The sequence below is a fragment of the Malania oleifera genome, chromosome 1 (genome assembly GCF_029873635.1).
Source record: "Malania oleifera isolate guangnan ecotype guangnan chromosome 1, ASM2987363v1, whole genome shotgun sequence".
Lineage (NCBI taxonomy): Eukaryota > Viridiplantae > Streptophyta > Magnoliopsida > Santalales > Ximeniaceae > Malania > Malania oleifera.
This window is the reverse complement of record NC_080417.1, coordinates 58,846,444-58,865,485: the sequence shown is the minus strand read 5'-3', so window position 1 is coordinate 58,865,485 and position 19,042 is coordinate 58,846,444. Positions and strand designations below refer to the sequence as shown.

Genomic DNA, 19,042 nt, shown 5'->3' with positions numbered 1-19,042 from the left:
TTGTCGCTACTGATTTAGCATTTGTTGCTGCTTGTTTTCTTCTACCACCATTCTTTCCCACTTCCACCTCCACCTTAAAATCTTCATCGCTGAAATCATCGTTTTCATCTTCCCCATCAGATTTCTTTGTAACAGTTAACAACTTTTTCTGTGCTGCAGCCCTTGATACTTTCTTCCTTGCTGGCACTTGGGGAATTTCATGTTAATTCCCAACATCAAGAACAATAAGTTTTGAAATGAGTAGAAGACTCGATAAGTATAATTGTAGTAGTCATTGGAGAAGTAATGAAGAAAATGTTAAGATTTGAAGGTGACGGTCAAAATTCAAAATAAATGTCACAGTTCATATGATTTCAATCCTAGGCAACTTATAAATTTAGTAATTATAAGCTATTGGCTTCTACTAGGGGGATTTCAACTGTGTCCTTTCAGCTGCTGAGAAGGAGAATGGTCAGTCTGTCTCTGATTATGATACTAGAGATATGGGTGATTGCTTCTTCAACTCTAGTCTATCTGATCTGAGATCATCAGGGTGTTTCCTTACTTGGACAAATGGTATGGTTTGGAGCAAATTGGACAGTGTGTTGCTAATCAGAGATGGATTCTAAAGGATCTGAGGGCTAAGGTTGAATTCCTTTTCTATGGGATTCTCTCTGATCACTTGGTGTGCCTCATTTCCTTGTTTGAAGAGGGGTGTCTGGGAAGACGATCTTTAAAAATTTTCAACATGTGGACTCTAAACCATAATTTTCTGCACATTATCAAACAAGGTTAGGATGCGCAGGTCCAAGGTTTTGAGCAATTCAAATTGATGAGGAGACTTCAGGGCCTAAAAAAACCTCTAAAGGCTCTTAATGCATCCCATTTCTCCCACATTTCGGCTAGAGCAGAGAAGGTTGGGAATGATGTGATCGAGCTCACAACAGAAACTGCGTGAGAATCCCTCAGATGGTGACCTGCAACTACTACTGAATGAAAGGAGAGGGACTGTGAAATGATAGATGGTCTGGGTGTGTTGGATTTGAAAGCCTAGAATCTTTCCTTACTCACAAAAACACTCTGGAATATCCACTCTAAAAAAGACTCTCTCTGGTCCAAATGGGTTAATCAAATCTACCTGAAAGGTTCAAGTCTGTGGGAGGCCAGGATAAAAAATTATGAATCCCCACTATACAAAAAACTCATTGGAATTAAGAACCAGATTATGTCAAGATGTGCCAATCACCTGGATGCAGTGCTTCAGCTTTTTGAGGAATGAGACCTCGATCATTCTAGCTCTTCCATTTGCTATAACCTCGATCATTCTAGCTCCCCCCTATATCTGCCCAGTGTTCCATGTAAATACTCATTTTGATCAATATATTTACTTTTCGAACAAAAGAACAGTATGATAAATTGATGGATCATCGACTCTCTTTGTGCTAGAGATAGTGGCAATAAATGGAATATGTTAACATTTAAATATTTCCTACTCAATAATAAAATATATAAAGATTTTCCTATTTAATTCAATATAATTAGTGCATATTTATAGTGTATGACTGTTATATATTATATTTTTAACTAAATTATAAATTGTAAATCAAGCAAATCTCGCTACTCCAAGTAACGAGATTTAAACGCCAGCCTGATTCTCGTAAAGACGCGTGAGAGTAAAATCTCGCTACTCCAAGTAGTAAGATTTGTTTAATGTCAACACGGGGCAAATCTCGCTACTTGGAGTAGCGAGATTACGTAAAAATTATTTTAAGAAATATTTTCCAGAAAGAGGTATTATTTAATATATTTTTTTAACAAAAGGATCGGGAAAAAACTCAGTATACATGTATATTTTCACTCCTAGTCCTTGGCACGGTCTTGTCTTTGGCACCTAGCTAGGCAGCCCTTCTCTAGTGCGAATGTTATTATGATGTGCGACGCCGGCGCGTTCCGTGGTTGGCTGCTTCTACCTCTCATCCAAATTTCAAAGTCAGGTGCTAAGCGGGAAAAGGAAACAAAACTTCGTAAGAAACTCAAATCGTCTGTTCTAAGGAATATAAACATTTCGCGAACATCGAAGCTAAGAATATAAACATTTTGCAAACATCGAAGCAACCTCCAGCATTTTGATTTTTAAGCCACTGCGACTACGCGGACGCTCCCATTAAAAACTTATCAACAAATCCAGAAACAACAAATCCAGAAAGCCTACGACGCAATTGCTGCAGAAATGGCGGACAATGAGAATCCCCTCAGTCTCAATCAGCGTCATACTCGTCTTCTCCAAGACCTCCCAGCTTCTCACCATCGAACAACATCCAATCTCCCTCCCACTGGTTTTCTCTCTCTCTCTCTCTCTCGCTCACACGCGGGCGAGCGCGCATTTTGGTCATTTGATGGTTTCTTCTCTTCCATGAACTGATTTTTTTCACTGCTTTTTTTTATTTTTTCCCCCGGGGCTTTTCCAGGGCAAGAGAAGCCCACGAAGCTCAAGTTGAAAGGTAGACGTCGTCTCTGCAAAGCCTTCTCGAGCGATACACATGCCAGCGACGATAATGGCGTGCCGCAATTTTCTGGAATCGCTGATTTCGATTCTCCTCCTGGTATTCCATCTCTCCCTAATAGATATCTGTTGCTCATTTGAATTTATGTGCATTTGCTTTAAATTTTGGTTTCTCCAACCAATTGACTCGTCGAATGAATTGCAGATGAACAAAAGCGAGAAAAGGTGAAGATTGAAGGTCGACGTCGCCTTTGCAAAGAGTCGTCTAGTGACGGCAATGATGATTCTGGGCCCAAATTTTCTGAAATTGCTGATTTTGATTCACCTCCGGTCGTGAAAAAAGTAAACGAGGGTGATGGTGGTGGTGGAAACGAGATTAGGGATATTCTCAATGACCTGAATTCGAGGCTTGAATTATTGTCGATCGAGAAGAAGATAATACCTAAAAGAGTTAATGATTTGGAGGGGTTTGGGGATGAAGTGATTGATCGACAGGAGAATGTTGACTTGCCCAAGCAAGCGAGCGCCACTTCTTCGTTTTCAATGAAAGCTGACCAGTCCAATCGCTTGTTGGACATTGCTAGTCAGTTAGAAATAGGAAGTCGTCTGGGGACAAAGGTAGATGGCTATGATAGGGAGGATGATTTGCCCAGTGAGTCTGAGGATGATAGGTTTGTTATGGTTAACAGAGTTAATATTCCTAGTCAAGGAGCGAACACAAATGAATCTTGGAGGGTTGATGGGAAGAGTGAGACTCTGAGACAGTCTTTAGTTTCAAATGATGGGGAAGAACAAGAGGACGGAAACAGTGATGATTGCGTGCTTTTGAGCTGTAAAGGATTAGATAAGAAAGCAGAGAGGCAGGGTCGTAAGTTCAAAGAAGACGAGGCAGATCCAAATGGAGTTGATGCATTGGATGGCGATTATGCAGATGATACCGTTTTGGAGGATCCATATTCTATTACTCTGAGCAGCCCAAAATATACATATAATTTGCCTGGTAAAATAGCAGAAATGTTGTATCCCCATCAGCGTGATGGCTTGAAGTGGCTATGGTCTTTGCATTGTCAGGGTAAGGGTGGGATCCTGGGGGATGACATGGGTTTGGGAAAAACTATGCAGGTATAGTATGTTTGATGTATATTCTGTTGAAAATATTTTGTTCAGTGTAATGCTTTATGTATAATTGATTGAATTTTCTCAGGATCTTATTTCAGGTTTGTAGCTTTCTAGCTGGGCTGTTTCATTCATGCTTGATTAAGAGAGCATTGGTTGTAGCGCCTAAAACACTGCTTTCTCATTGGATCAAAGAGTTATCAGCAGTTGGCCTTTCTGAGAAGACAAGAGAGTGAGATTGTTCATTCAAGTTACTTTCTCAGCATTTTATACTTTTATACTATTCCAATTATTTTGATGTATATTAATGCACTCATATTTTCATATAGATACTTTGGAACTTGTACAAAAACACGGCAATATGAGCTCCAGTATATACTTCAGGTCTAAACGCCCTTTTTATGTTTGTTCTATAAAGCTCAATAGTGAGCTAGTAATGCTTCTAATTTTGTATGTGTTTTTGGGCAAGTTGATTTACTTAATTCAAGTTTAATAGCAAAATATCATTTTGCTTCCCAGTTTTGAGAATTTTATTTGGGTTAAATTTTTGGTATTCATGGCAATTAAATGCTTTATTAATTTTTTTTGTAAGTTTGGGACATTCTCATGCTTTTAGATGATTCTTAGATCATTATTCAAAATTTTTATTTTTATTTATTATTTATTTTCCATATTTATTTGTTAATAATCTTTCTTGTAGGACAAAGGCATTCTTCTTACCACCTACGATATTGTGCGGAACAATTCAAAATCTTTACGCGGAGACTCTTACTTTAAAGATGAGAGAAGTGAGGATAGCATTACATGGGATTATATGATACTTGATGAGGTAGATATAGTATAGTTTCATGTAGTTCAGTTGCCCTTGCATATTATGAATTTATGATAAGTACAATACAACATATGTCAATTGTTTGCGAGCCTGTCTTCAAGGGAACACCGTGGTCGTTTTAACTTGAGAAAAATCCAACTATCTCAAGTTCAAATCGCTTTGGAATAGGGTGGGTAAAGGGTTATAGGTGAAGGAGGACTACTCTGTGTTGCAGCTGGAGACCCAATAAACCTCCCAATGAACCAAAAAGAAAATGTTTGCGATCGGAAAGAATCTTTAAGGCCTTGTTTGGATCAAGGATTTATTTTGAGGAAAATAAGAAGAAAAATAAATTTTTCTTTATATCAAATACTACTAAAAATGGAAAAAAAATGATTTAAAATTAAGAAAAATCAAATGATAATTATTTATAAGTTTAAATTCTTTCATTGATTCGCTATATATTGTATTTTCTTTCCTATTTTCTTTGATAGCCAACACATGAAAAATGGATTCCTTCCTGTTTTCATTTTCTCTCCTAGTGTCTTCTGAGTTCCAAACAAGACCCAAGTGTTTTCCCCCTCTTGCATCGGTAAGAACATAGTTAATTCATGCACAAGTACTGTATGCGTCGTGTAAAAATTGATTTTCTCATGCAGTATCTTTCTGTCATGCTCATATTTTCTTTAGGCATGGCTGTAGTGACACTCTTTCTAGGACCATGATGCTTACCAAATTTTGATTCATGGGATGTGGTAGGCCGTGGCTATTGTTTGCATTCCTAAGGAATCCTTGTCTCTTTTCTCCTATGTTTCTAGAATAGATTGTTAAAACATGTGCACACCAAAGAGTGCCTGATTTTCTTACACACCACCGTAACTTGCTGTAAGACTTGTTTTGTTTAGCCCTAGTTGTATTAGGTATTCTTTTCATGACATTGTGCATGCCAAATTTCATGTTCACATGTTGTGGCAGCTATCCACTCCAAATCCATAAACTCAATTTTTAGTAGCAAGTGTAAATGAAAAGAGTAAAGGAAATCTAATCAAGGCAATATAATGATTGGGATGTTGTTCTTTGAAATATATTATATTTATCAAGCATGTTGGACAACATGAGGACATTTAAGGTGATGGTGTGTTGTGAAATTGTGTCTGGTAAAAATTTATTGACGGCCGCACACACGTGCATGAGCATATGTAAAAGGGAGTGCTTATATTCAGAATGTACTACCTTATTCCTGGCATGCTTTGCTGCCCTAGGCCAAGTTCATGGGCCCAATCATTTGAGTGGTGATTAGAAAGGAGGTTAAAGGTGCATCATTTGTAGGTCTTGCTTTTTAATGCATGTTCTAATGAATTTTGCACTTTATTTTTATTTAGATATTCTTTCAACTTCCTTTCTTCAGTGCTTGTCTTGTAATTGCCAATTAACTTCTTGATTTTTAGCCCTTCACTGTTTTCTTAGAAATGAAAAAATCTAGTGTGAAATAGATATGTTTCACCTAGTCTCTAATTAAAATTTCCTCATCATGTTGCCTCCTAGTTAAAGATCATGATTGTGTTTCACTAATAGTTACTTTAAACATTGAAATTTTGTTTATGAGATTTTTGAGACTTCAAATTTTTATTATTGAATCAATAGATCATAAATAGATGTCCATACAAATTTTGCATGTGCTAGTTTATTTAGCCTGTCACCATGAAAAGCCTTTTGTATCTGCAAGTCACAATTTTTTTCTTTTTGGGAGATGTGTGAAGATTTCCAAGGATTAACCAACTGCTACACTGGACATGATGAGCTACTGGCTCACAATACTTTTATTTTATTAGGTTTGCATTTGAATAAAACCTTGCTCTGTCTTGTTGCAAGGGCATATGAAGTTTTATTTATAATTACTTATATTTTCATTCTTTGTTGTATTTATAACTTTAGGGCCATCTCATAAAGAATCCTAGTACCCAAAGGGCCAAGAGTTTGCTGGATATTCCTAGTGCTCATCGCATTATTATAAGTGGAACTCCAATACAAAACAATCTTAAGGTAGTTTTGACAACATTCTTATGGCTTTGTGTTTGTTCTTGTTATTACTAATGTGATTTGAAGTATACTTAGATATATGTGTTGTATTGCTTGTGTTGTCTATTTATTTGAAACAGGAATTGTGGGCCTTGTTCAGCTTCTGTTGCCCTGAGCTTCTGGGTGACAAGCATTGGTAATTGTCATTTTTGTTCTTCACTTGGCTTTGGATAAGTTTGGCTTCTTGTGGCATGAAACTTGGCAAATTTGTAGGTTTAAGGAAAGATATGAGGCTGCCATTCTTCGTGGAAATGACAAACATGCTTCTGACCGGGACAAGCGTATTGGTTCAACAGTTGCAAAGGTATCCATGCTCTATTGTTCTGATGCTCTCCATATACTGTGGCTTGACAGCTTAGGAGAGTTTGATGTTTAAAGTGAAATTTTTTTTTTTTTTATCATTTCTTCATGCAGCATTGCTGATTCTATTCTTTAAACTTGTTAATTATAGTGAAGTCCAATGCATGAGCTCTACAATTTATCTCTAGTAAATATCTTGAATTGCGAAAATGCACTGTGTTACCTACTAAATACTCCGTTTTAGGATTCTTTGAAGTGTAATTAGTAAATGCATACATGGGATGTGATATTTGCAAATTTGTTGCTTATAAACTTAACAGTTTTCTTAATCTCCTTACACAACCTGGTATTCATTTAAGGGTTTATTTTGTTTAAACCTTTATCTTGCGTTTTTTTTGGTGGATAGATGAAGAAATACTCTGCTTTTGAAAGGCATACTCATCTGCTCTGATTGGTTGTGGGCTTCATTATGCTACTTGTGCTTTAATATGGGCACACTGTAAAATCATACTTTGTATGTTTAACCAAGAATTATTAATGTGCTAAGGTTTGAAATAGGAGAAAGTTTATGCAACTCTTGTAATGATTTAGATTTTTGCTCGTGTGTTTGCTTATATAAATCTGATGCTTAAGGAACATTTAAAACACCTTGTTTCATAATGTTTGGAACACATATATAAAGTTCCCTCAGCCTTTTCAGTTTTCACTTATGTTAAACTTCTTGTCCTTTGCTTTGGTATTGTCTTTGTTATCTTTAGCTGCAATTTTTTTGAAATGCCTGATGATGTGATCTACATTGTCCTTGATTTTTGTTTTTGTGTTTCCTTTTTATATTTTTAGGACTTAAGGGAACGAATTCAGCCTTATTTTTTGCGTCGTTTAAAAAATGAGATATTTGGTGAAGATGATGCTGCAGGAACTGCCAAGCTTTCTAAAAAGAATGAGATCATTGCATGGCTAAAATTAACTAGTTGCCAGGTGCATTTGGCTGATCAATCCCTGTTTCGTTTCCTGGTACACTTATGCCAATTATTATGCTAATCGGGCGGTTTGTTATTTTCTTGGCATAGCGAAAACTCTATGAAGCTTTTTTGAAAAGTGAGTTGGTTCTTTCAGCTTTTGACGGCTCCCCACTGGCTGCACTAACGGTACCATTTTTTGGTGGCATTTTCTACTTTTTGTTGTTCAATCTTCTTATTTGATGCTTTTTTATTCTTTGTGGAGTCAAGGTAATCAAAAAATCCTGAGATTCAAAATTTTTGAGTAGAATAAGATCACTTAGAGTCATGTCATTTGTTTTTAACTTATATTGATTGAAAACTATATATTTTCACTTTTCTATTAGTCATAACGTTCAACAAATTAATTGAGGGTTTTTTTGCTATCATATGTATAGTTAATTAATCATATATATGTTCACAGTGAAGAAACAAATTATGAAACATGTTTGTTTATGTTACTAATTTTTTGTTTCCAGCTGTACTGAAGACCGGATTTTATGGCTTTCAGTTGTTTTGACAACTTCTTGTTGCTAGAATACTTTAATATCCAAAATTAACTTATGTAGAAATATCAAATTACTAATATTTTCAAAATAAATATTTTAAAAAAATAAAAAATAAAATAGTGTTCATATCAAATTGTTAATTAATGCATCTATTGTGTATATTAATAGGGATGAATAATTTCTGTATTATTATCATCCTCATTATAATCTTTTCCCCCTCTCTTCACATAGCTTATCGAGAATGGCTTATGAAAGGAGAAAAAAGAAAAATGAGAAGTAAAATCATAAACTTTTTTTTTTTGCTATAACAGTCCTGTGTTTGTAATTAGGTAGCAGTTTGTAACAGCCATCACACTTGTGAATCCCACTGATTTAGTGGTGCGTAACAGTATTGGGAACCCAAAAAATTGTTGTTACTTAATGGTTGCAACCTCTAATTAAAACCATGCTTAGAATTGTCCGCAGGTTGTTCTCAATTAAACTCCCCTTGTTAGAGAAAACTTGACCTTGAGTTTTCACCAGGCATAGTGGCAGCAACTTGACTACCTCAAACAACTTCAACCAAACAGCAAAATGAAGAACTAGCATGAGTTGTATCACATCCTCAATTACCTTAGGAAAGTAGCAAATAGGTCTTTCCGACTGAAATTTCATTGCTCAAAAGCTCCAAATCATCCATATCAACATTCGTGTGTGACAACACCAATGACAGCAACATAATAGTTTTGAACTAGAGAAACACTGATTTATCTAGCGAAGTAACCTGCAAGGTTAGAAGGCTGCAATGTCCGTGGATAAAGTTGGGCTAGCAAGCTCTCCAAACAAAAAAATAATTTAATATCCAATTCTAATGGTAAATCAAGTAAATATGCATTCAGTCCCTATTCATGAATGACAGCCGGATTTAGTTTAAAAACACATGAAGGAAGAGGAAATTGGTGATGTCCCTGATGGGAGCATATATTCTGAACTGAGACGAACTCATCCCATGGGATTCTTAGAAACAGGTTTAATAACCAAGGAATCTTCAATAAATTCTAGAGCAACCGATTGTGGTTCATTCCTTGAATTAGGAGTGGGCAATTGTGGTTTAAAAATTGAGTCATTGATAAGAATCTCAGTCTTTGAACCTGACAACTCATCTTTAATTTCATTGCAAGTCTTAGCGTCTAAGTCAAGTGACAAGTCAAGGTTTATTTTTGACCTAAAGGGAAAAAAAACTATGTCTGAGGTCACTAAAGACAAGCCTAGAGTCTTATCTTGGAACGGACAATGACCCACTAAATGGAAGACACATTACTTATGTCCATTAGTGTTTGGATTTTATGCACTAACAATATGCAAATAATTAACATAATCATGATATTCAGTAACACAATAATTCACACAAGGGCTTGAAACTGCAGGGGTACTTACCTTCAATAGTTTGGATCCTCCCCTAAACATTTTTGACATGATTATGGCTATATCTTGACCATACAGAAGTTGGTTTAGTCTGATGAAACTCCCTAAACACGAGAGTTAATGTTTTTGTGATTGGATAAAGAGGCCTCTCATCTTCTAAAGCCATGTGATAAACCTCTAACAAAGAATCAAGAGTTTTTGGGTTTAGCCAAGGAATTTGACTCTTTCCATTTAAGAAGCTAGCAACAATTTTTTTACTTGCATATGCATCAAATCTGATGGAGCGCTGCCTTCATCATTTAGGTCCCTAATCCCCTTGATTTCTTCCCTTTTCCTTCCTCCTTTCTTCATTCTCCTTCTTCTCTTCTCATCCTTCCTTTTCTCTCCCTTAATTCCCTCTCGCTGTTTTTGTTTTTGGTTCATGGAAGAGTGCAGTGGAAGATTGTGGATTTGAATAGAAGTGACTACTTGGGATCTCCATTTATGTTGACAGATGCTGTTTTGTGTTGATGAGAAGAAATCCTCTATGGAAGCAAGTCTACATTGAAAGGAAATCCATCATTCTATGGCTAGAGAAACTTGGACGAGAGCCATTTATAGTTATTTGCAAGACAAATCAAATAAAGAATCCGTGGGTGAAAAATGCCATCGTCAGATCTTCGGTGGAATGTTTGAAGTGTGACCCTCAATTTGGGCTCTTTTGAGTAGCTTCATTGACAGGAAAAAGGTTTGGTCGATTTAAGTATCTAGTTGCAATTAGACCAACTTCGGCTAGAAAATTTCTAGAAGTGGGTTAGATTTCTAGGGTTATGGGCTATTCAATTTTTGTTTTGGAGTGTCTGCAGGGGCTTAGTTGGAGAATTTTTGTCGATGGATTATTAGGGTTCTAAAGACAACAGGGGTCGAGCATCCTAGAATTGAAGGAAATTCAACCTAAACATTGGAAGAATGTTCTAATGGGGTCTGATAATTTGAGGAAGGAGGACAAGTTTTTTTGTGCTACATGTTTTGAAAAAATGTTGTTTTCTTTGGATCATTTTCCAAGGTTGATGGCGGAGATTAACACTTGTTCAGGTGACTTGATGGATAGAAAAGAGGAGGTGGCAGTGCTGGAGAATTTATGGTTAAGTAGTTTGCAAAGGAGAAGGGAGGAGAAGGACTGGACAGGCTTTGACTTGGGTGAGCCATTGGTATCACGTGATGAGCCATACAAGTAGGGCTGCAAACAAGCCGAGCTGAGCTTTCACATGTTCAAGCTCGGCTTGGATAAAGTATAGCTCAGCTTGGGCTCCGGCTCAATTCAATTTGAGCTCCAAAAATTAAGCTCAAGATCGGCTAAAAAAATTTATCACAAGCTTGGGCTCAACTCGAGCTCGGCCCAGTTTAAACCACACCAAACATTTCAAGCCCAGCCAACTTTTGAACTTTCAAAGGTCTTTATTGACATGGGGTTAAAAGGAAGTCTGAAAGCCCATCACTAAACGGGCCCAAATAACTCAAAAAACCCCCAATATAACCATTATATAAGAAGCTCATAATTGTGATAAAATAATAAGCATGTTCACAGTCATGTGGGAGGTGGAGGAAATAGGTACCTAGACAAGTGGTTTTATAAGCTGCAGAGGAGGCAAACAACTTGTGGATTTCCGATGCGGGACAAAAATTGAGAAAGATGTATGTGCAACCTCTCTACCCATGCTTTTTCTTTCTCCCCACTTCAACTCCATGTCCCACGTTGGAAGATTGATAATCTTCCTTGGTGAAGCCTCTTCTATATTAGCCTCATTTGTTACAAATTTATTCACTTGATAAATAAATAAATAAATAATTTAATAAATAAAATGATAATTATTAGTTATATTTTGAGTTTATTTTGTTGCCATATGTGGATCAATACTTAGTAAATAAATAAAATAAAATATTTTAAGAATTAAATAAAAAATTGAGCTCATTATCGAGCCTAATTGAGATGCTCATGAGCCTAAACGAGCCGAGCTCGACTATGTTAAGGCTCGAATTGTTTATTAAACGAGCCTAAAAACTGAGCTTGGGAATCGCTTATTTAAATAATAAACAAGCCCGAATGAGCTCTTACCGAGCTGAGTTCCCAAGCCGCTCATGAGTGGCTTGGTTCATTTGCAGCCCTAAATACAAGGCCTGGCTTTTAAAAGATGTTCCACACGTATGCCGGTATAAGTGATTCTGGACTTGGGTTGTGTACAAAATTCTAACTTAAAAAGGACCAAATGCAGGGGCCTTAAGAGAGTTGGGCCGGATTTTGAGGCTTTCAAAAGGAATCAGATATGTTTAAGGCAGGCCCAAGATGTGAGTTAGCCATTAAATCTGGCTGAAAATACAAGTAAGCCTCTGGGTCAAAAATTGCATACAAACAAGGTGGTCCCTCAGGCTTCGTAGTAAAACAGAAAATCAAATTCTCCTAGGCAGGTTTTTTGGCAATTGGAGAAGGTGTTGGTTGCATTTTATTCACAAGGAAGGGACAACGAAACTATGGGTTTTGGTAGGCAGGGGTTGGAAAAAGATAGGATTGGCTTAGGTGAAGCTTATTTTGGGAGTTCTGCTGCTGTCTATACTTTCTTAGAAATGCTGTCAAGATGAGAGATTGGCCAACGTGAACCATTTGATATCTATTTATGGGGGTGGGGGTAGGAACGCGAAGGCTTGGGTAGTTGGAGGGAGGATGTTTAGGCTAATCTTAGAGTTATGGGGAATCAGTATAGTGTAGAAGGAAATAGTTGTCATGAGGCTAGGGGCAGTAAGGTTTATTCTTGGTGGGCAGTAAAGTAGGTGGATTAATGGTCAAAAGAGGGATTTAGCTGAAAAGGGTAAGGAGAAAAAATAGTGGGGATATACGTCGGAGGATGAAAGTGATGTTTCTAATGAGTTTGCATGTGATGTCAAATTTTGGGAATGGTATGGGTATGTGTTCGAATCACTTGATGTTCTTGGGGATCTATTATATATGCCACCATCTTCAATGAAGGGTATGGAAGGTATTCCTATTTTTGAGGAAAATGGATTGGGTTAGGAGCAGCAATGTGAAGATGGGATTTTTCCTATTCATATGGAGGAAATTAAAAAAGGATATAGAAGCACAATGACTATTGGATCAGATGGGATTATGAATGTCTGGTCCTGGAGGAAATGAAATTCACGTGGATGGTGGCACAAGGAAGGTAAAGAAAGGCCTGTGGGAGTCAGCAAACTTGCAATAATTGGTGAATTACAATGGTAGAGGTTTAAAAAGGGTTTTCTTTGTTAGATTCTATTATTATTTTTTTTAGCCTGTTTCTTTGTTTCTTTTCCGTTTTTTTTTCTTGGGCTGTTTGTCTCTCTTTTGAGGATTTCTTGTCCTCTCCTAGGTTGTAGTTCACTTTATTCTTCTTCCTTAAAATAGTTATTTTTCTATGTAAAAAAATCGATGTGTCAGCGCCATTTTCAAGTTTATTAGTGAAGCATCTATGAGAAATTGAAGTGAAAATATTCAAAGTATCTCTTAAGATTACAAAGTCAAGATAAGGACTCATAAGGACCTTTGGTAAGGTTGCATAAGCCTAAACAACTTAGACCCCACAGAAATTGGTTTAATGTTGCTTATCTATGTGGTTCTTGTTGCATTTGCATTGGTCAATATTTGCTCTTTGGTTAAAAAGAAAAATTAATGAGTCAACTCCACATATCTAGTTCCACTTAGTTGGCAATTCGCAACAATTGATGAAGCCTAGGCATCCTAATTTTGATGGTTGCTCAAATCCTCATTTTTTTTAGAATGGTTGGATGGCATGGATGATTATTTTAATTGGTATGGATTGTGTGATCAATTGATTATCTATGTTGCTAAATTAAAACTTTCTGGTTTAGCAAAACAAGAAGGGGAAAAAATTATCTTGGAGAACCACCTGTTACCTCTTGTTTGAAATGAGATATTTTAAGAGAGAAATATACTCCACTTTCTTAGAAGGAACAATTAGTGGACCAATTGTGTAGTCTTTGGCAACTTTCTTCTAGTGTCACTGATTCTTACTATAAGTTTAGAGATCTCATGTATTGGTGTACTTTTAGTGTGGAACCTAGTATAATGATTATGTTCAAAACAGGGTTGATAAATGAAATTAAAAAGCATATTATTTTGCAAGTTCGAAAGTGCCCCACCACTCTATTTGTGGCTTATCACATGGCTTTGGCAGCTGAGAGATTTCTTTGGTCACCGACTTGTAACACCACTTCTAATGTTATATGGTTTCATCAGCCTATATCAATTTCTCAATGGTCACAAGTTAGCCCTATACTCAGCCAAGATGTTTGAGAGAAAACTCAAATTGTTGGATAAACAATCAAATTTGAGGTGCTTGTGCAAATTGTTTCATAATTTAATCTCATGACTACATAAATTATTTGGATATTATTAGTGTGCAATTTTTATTCTTCAAAGGACATGATTCATGAATCTTTTTACTGAAATAGGGCCTTAAACTTTTCTTTAGTGACCCTAAATTCCGTTGGTGCCTCTAGGCGAGAGATGGACCTTGACTTATCCAAATTTGGTTTTTGAGACTTGCAGTGAACTTCAAGATCAGTTGCCAACTAGTAGGGAAGATATGTTTTTCAATGACATTGTTCTTCTACCTCAATTTCCATTTCTAACCCAACGAATGAGGAATACCCAGCTGCTCCAGAGTTTGTTTAAAATTCTTCAACATGGATCTTATTGTTGAAAATCCCCTTGGGATGATTTCTTCTCTCTTGTAAATTTATGCGTCCATCCCTAGCTCTTCTCCCTTCATATCTTCTTTAACCAATGCTAGTGTAACATTTTCAATCTTTCTAGAATACGAGCCAAATGCATATTTGCTTGAGGTGCCAATATATTTGGATATGAAATTGATTCATTGTTTGGAGGACTTGTTATTTTACTAGAGGACATTGCAGCCTTCTATCCTACTTGTGATTGGAGGATCTTTTATATACTCCCCTGTAATGATTGACGATGCAATACAGTTCTTCTCACCTCTCAGTTTGCCTACAAGTTCAACTTTGTTCCCGCGCATGGAGTTAAAGCTATGGCATAGAACTTGGGGTTGAATTTTCTCTTACAAGGGGTGTTTGATGGAGAACCAAGGTGGAGAACTTTAGATGATTATATTGTTATACCTTTAGAAATTGAGATTTATATTTTAATCTAAAAAATTTTTGATTATTTTTGAATTTTTGTTCGTTCGGGTTAATGTATATTAAGAAATTGATATTGTTATACCTTGAAATCGGGGGCCCTTGCCTAGCTCAGAGACTTGCGAATCAATGCTATATCGCACCATTTCACCTCCTATTCCCAGATCCTTCTTTGCCGTACTTTGTTCCCATCTTTTCGCCTATCATGTCTCCAACCGCAATTCGATCATAGACTAATGTGGTTGATGGGTTCCCTTGCTTTGCCAGCAAGATCTAGGGCCTGCAGTATTTGTAGAGGAAAAAACAGTTGAGGGAGCTTCGAGGGAGGGGGGAGAGCAACTATGCTTCGAGGAGCTTTGAGGGAGACAAGAGAGGGATTTGAGATTTGGAATGGGGTTCTGAAATGCTTGGGTGAGGGATGAATGTCAAATACATGAATTTGGGGGAATGAAATTCACCTCAATTTCCCTCAAATTCAAATACACTTCCAAATTTGATCCCTAACAAGAAAGTTGTATTTGAAGCTCACAAATTCATATTCCCAAACAAATCAATGATGTTTTTTTTTTTTTTCTTGGACGTGGGTCTATGATCGAACGGAAAGGTTCAATCAATCTTCATGTCAGGGAGATTAGCAAAGTTGAGGTTGGGGGCATGGAGGGAGAAGTTAGTGTAAATTTCTACAAAAAATGCAGCCATGCAGGAGCTCATGGGTTTGGAGGAGATGGGAAAAATTGAGGCTCAACCTTTGCGGAATCAAGATTGCTGGACCTTAAAGGAGGTTCTTTCTAGTTCTTGGTAAACAACAAAGGGTGGAGGGCATAACAAGAATTGTGGAAGTTACAAATTAGTAAGTTTTGAAGTTGTGGCAGTAAGTGGTTTAGGAGGCTCTGAGGAAGCTAGGGTTTGCAAGAGGAAGGGGATGAACATGTGCATTGAAGAAAGTGGGGTGGACCTCGATTGGGTTGGGCCAAGGATAATCAATGTTTCAATTAATTTGGCCTAGCTTTGGAGAATAGGTCATGGGCTTGCTAGGGTAGTGTGGCCTATTTGTGAATTTAGGGTGGTCTTATAGGCTTTAGGCCATCTAACACACAAGGGGGTTACTTGGGCTATACTAGACAACCTTTTCTATTTAGGCTTATGCCCAACCAAATTCAGGGACTTGCAATACATAAGAGGGCGTACAACTGAACCCTCCTCAAACTTAGTTATTTCTTTAGAAATTCTTGAAGTGTGGGAGAGGATCTGGCGACAAGGGGTGTCAAAACGATTGGATGCAATAGAATCAACCTTAGTAGAAGCAAATAGGGTGTAGGGAAAATGTATTGTGGTACCTTCTTTCTGACTAGGGTGGTCAATGTGAATAAGCTACGTGAGCTTTTTCCAGAGGGCTGAGCGATGGGGAAAGTGACGCATTGAAGAGTGTTGAGCTTACCATAGAGGTTTCTAAAGAGGATAGTTTTAGGATGCCCATTGGGTAGATAATGGCTTGGCTATGGCTGTCACATTGGAAACTAGAATAGTACAAGTTTTAGAAATGATAAGGTGAGGTTGGATCATGGATGGCATGAAACGTCCTTAGGTTGCTCAAAAATAGTAGAGGCACAGGTTTACACTCATTGGGGGCATAAGAGTAGGGATAATGGGATTGGTTCTGTTCGAGAGATTTTTCTAGGGTTGTTGAGAGGCCAATTAAATTCTCGAAAAGTAGTGATAGCAATTTTTGCATCTAGGATTCGAATGGAGCAAAAATAGATCTAAAATAGAAGGTTAGTGAGAAAGCCCTTATCGTGGAGAATAAATAGGGAGATGTATCAAGTGTGGAGGGTGATTTGATTACAATGGAGGGCTAATTATAGATGAGGTTGCAAACAATGAGGTTTTGGTCAAGTAATTCAGATTTTATGGGTTCGTAGTCTCCATCTCCGGTAGTTGATTTAGCGGGAGATGTTGGCTCGGGGAATGATGTAGCAAATGAGGGAGAAGACAAGATTGTGCGATGGGTTTCTTTCCTTTGTGTCTCACTTTTCAACATGTGGTGGATAAATTTCTTGGAGGATACAACAATGGCAGTGCTTTATAAAGAGACAGTGAGCATGGTGTAGAGAAGAGCTTTTGGAAGAGATGGTGTTGCTTCTGCTTGCCTTGTTTGGTAAAGCTTGCAAAACTAGCCATCTTAAGAACGGATTTCAAGTTGCCATAGGCGAACAGTCTACATGCATCTTTATTGATAAAAAAAACCTTTTCCTTTTTAGGAAAAAGGCAGTGTTTTCAACATTATCGAGATAAACAAGATGAACCGACGTTCTATCTTATTCTCTTAGAGGAGTGAAGGCGGTTCCCAAAGGAGCTTCTTGATTTCTTGCTCACCAAACACTCCACTTCCATGAGTGAAATCCCTCTGAACATTAAATCATTTTCTTTTGGCTAGGTTAAAAGTAAACAATTTTGGTTTTGTTTTATTTCGTTGGAGAAGATTATGAACCAAGAGGCCATTCCTATGATATGTGTGCTAGATGGTAATGAAGCTTTTGGGTGGAGCATGGTCATTAAAATTGCGATCTAGATTGTAGAATCATACGATTCTATGATCCAAAATTAGCCCAAACTATCCAAGCCGCAAGAAAAACTGGAATCAAGTATAATTGTGGTAGAATCGTAACAGAATTGGTAGAATCATAGAATCGTATAGGCCTTACTTTGTTACCTGTATTTTCTTTCTTCCTTTTTAGGCTTCAATAGTATGGCCTAACACATGCTTTTCTTGGCCCAATGGCCCCAAAAGGTTTATGTTTGGCCCAAAGTCTTAAAAAATTGGGGCAAAATTGCTCATAGCATCCCATTGGTGGACAAATTAAGTAGAATTTGCACCTACCTTGGAGTTCAACACCTTAGTCCTATACTTATTGAAATTTAGCAACCCAACGCCTAAATTTCTCTCTTGTTCGACAACCAGAGAACCCTCCATCTGGTGACTAGTGCTTGATCAACAGTAGCCAACAATCTTGCTATTTGGTCAGCTGTTTTTTGGTGTTCGATAACCAATGTTCTTGGTGTTCGACAATAACGCAATCCTTTGTCCTCTTCCTTTCTTGGTGTTCGAGAAGAACATCTCAGCCCTCTTCAACATAGAGTTTCTTGTTGTTTGATCAACAGCGTTCAAGAAAAGAGCCAAGCCAATAGGCCCAACAAAGCTGTAGAGGTATGCTTTGAAATAGATCTGCTTCTTGAAAAGACTCAATAGTGGACTCTGTTTTTTCTAATACTTCTATTTTTCTAATACTTCTTTTCCTTCATTTCTTGCTCTTCTTCTTTTTCTTTTTTCTATTGTTTGACCTGTTTATTGGATTTTAAACTTCTTATGCTTACTAAGTTACTAATCAAGTTTTTAGTCATAAGTTTTGTCATAAAGTATCATATATATAATTTTTAATATTTATTTTACATTGAAAGTAGAATTTTATGATTCTTGATTCGATTCTACAACTTGATCCTCTAGACCCCTTCGACGATCCCATTTAGATTCCTAATTCTAACAACCTTGGGGTTGAGGAACTTGCTTGAATCTTGAAGGGGAGAGTGGGGGTCCCAAGGAGAGGCGAGGAGAAAAAGGACGAAGAGATTAAGAAGCCCAAATGTTTGGATTGTAGTTCTTTGAATGTAGGACATGGATTGTTTTCAGTCGATTCAAATTTAAGAAGCATTGCCATTTAGGTTTTTAGCTTTTGAAAGATATATGCTAGTGGCAATGGAAGTTTTTTGGTGGGTGGAGACTTGGAAGACAATTCCACAATTTCGAAGGAAGAATCATGGCAAGAATCGCGAGATGTTGCTAGGGAATCAAGATAACAAAATGGGAAACAGTTCAAAAACAATAAAGTTATGCAACAAATCGATACAGGAGGAACAAAGTGGAAAACAATTCAACAACATCAAAGATCTTGCAACAAATTGATGTAGGAAGGAGCAAAATGGGAAATAATTCAAAAGTAGCAAAGATCGTAGATTGATATAGGGAGGGGAAATAATTTAAAAACTGTGGAGGTCATGCAACATATTGATACAGGAAATCAATTTAATAATGGGCAGGATTTTATGGGACGGAGGTTCAACTGTTACGATGTGACACAAATTTAGATTGGGCCATCTACTA

The 19,042-nt window shown here is 37.1% G+C and overlaps 1 protein-coding gene across 1 annotated transcript in view; it reads left to right on the top strand.

Moving 5' to 3' along the window:
• Positions 1-1,894: 1,894 nt before the first annotated feature.
• The window catches only part of LOC131153202 (protein CHROMATIN REMODELING 24), a 72,307-nt gene continuing 55,159 nt past the window's right edge, over positions 1,895-19,042 (top strand). The window contains exons 1-11 of the mRNA XM_058105356.1: positions 1,895-2,315; positions 2,448-2,582; positions 2,688-3,604; positions 3,700-3,830; positions 3,928-3,982; positions 4,299-4,427; positions 6,345-6,452; positions 6,569-6,624; positions 6,702-6,792; positions 7,629-7,766; positions 7,859-7,936. Of these exons, the coding sequence (XP_057961339.1) occupies positions 2,210-2,315; positions 2,448-2,582; positions 2,688-3,604; positions 3,700-3,830; positions 3,928-3,982; positions 4,299-4,427; positions 6,345-6,452; positions 6,569-6,624; positions 6,702-6,792; positions 7,629-7,766; positions 7,859-7,936 (1,944 nt within the window). The 5' untranslated portion in view covers positions 1,895-2,209. The remainder of the gene's footprint in view (positions 2,316-2,447; positions 2,583-2,687; positions 3,605-3,699; positions 3,831-3,927; positions 3,983-4,298; positions 4,428-6,344; positions 6,453-6,568; positions 6,625-6,701; positions 6,793-7,628; positions 7,767-7,858; positions 7,937-19,042) is intronic.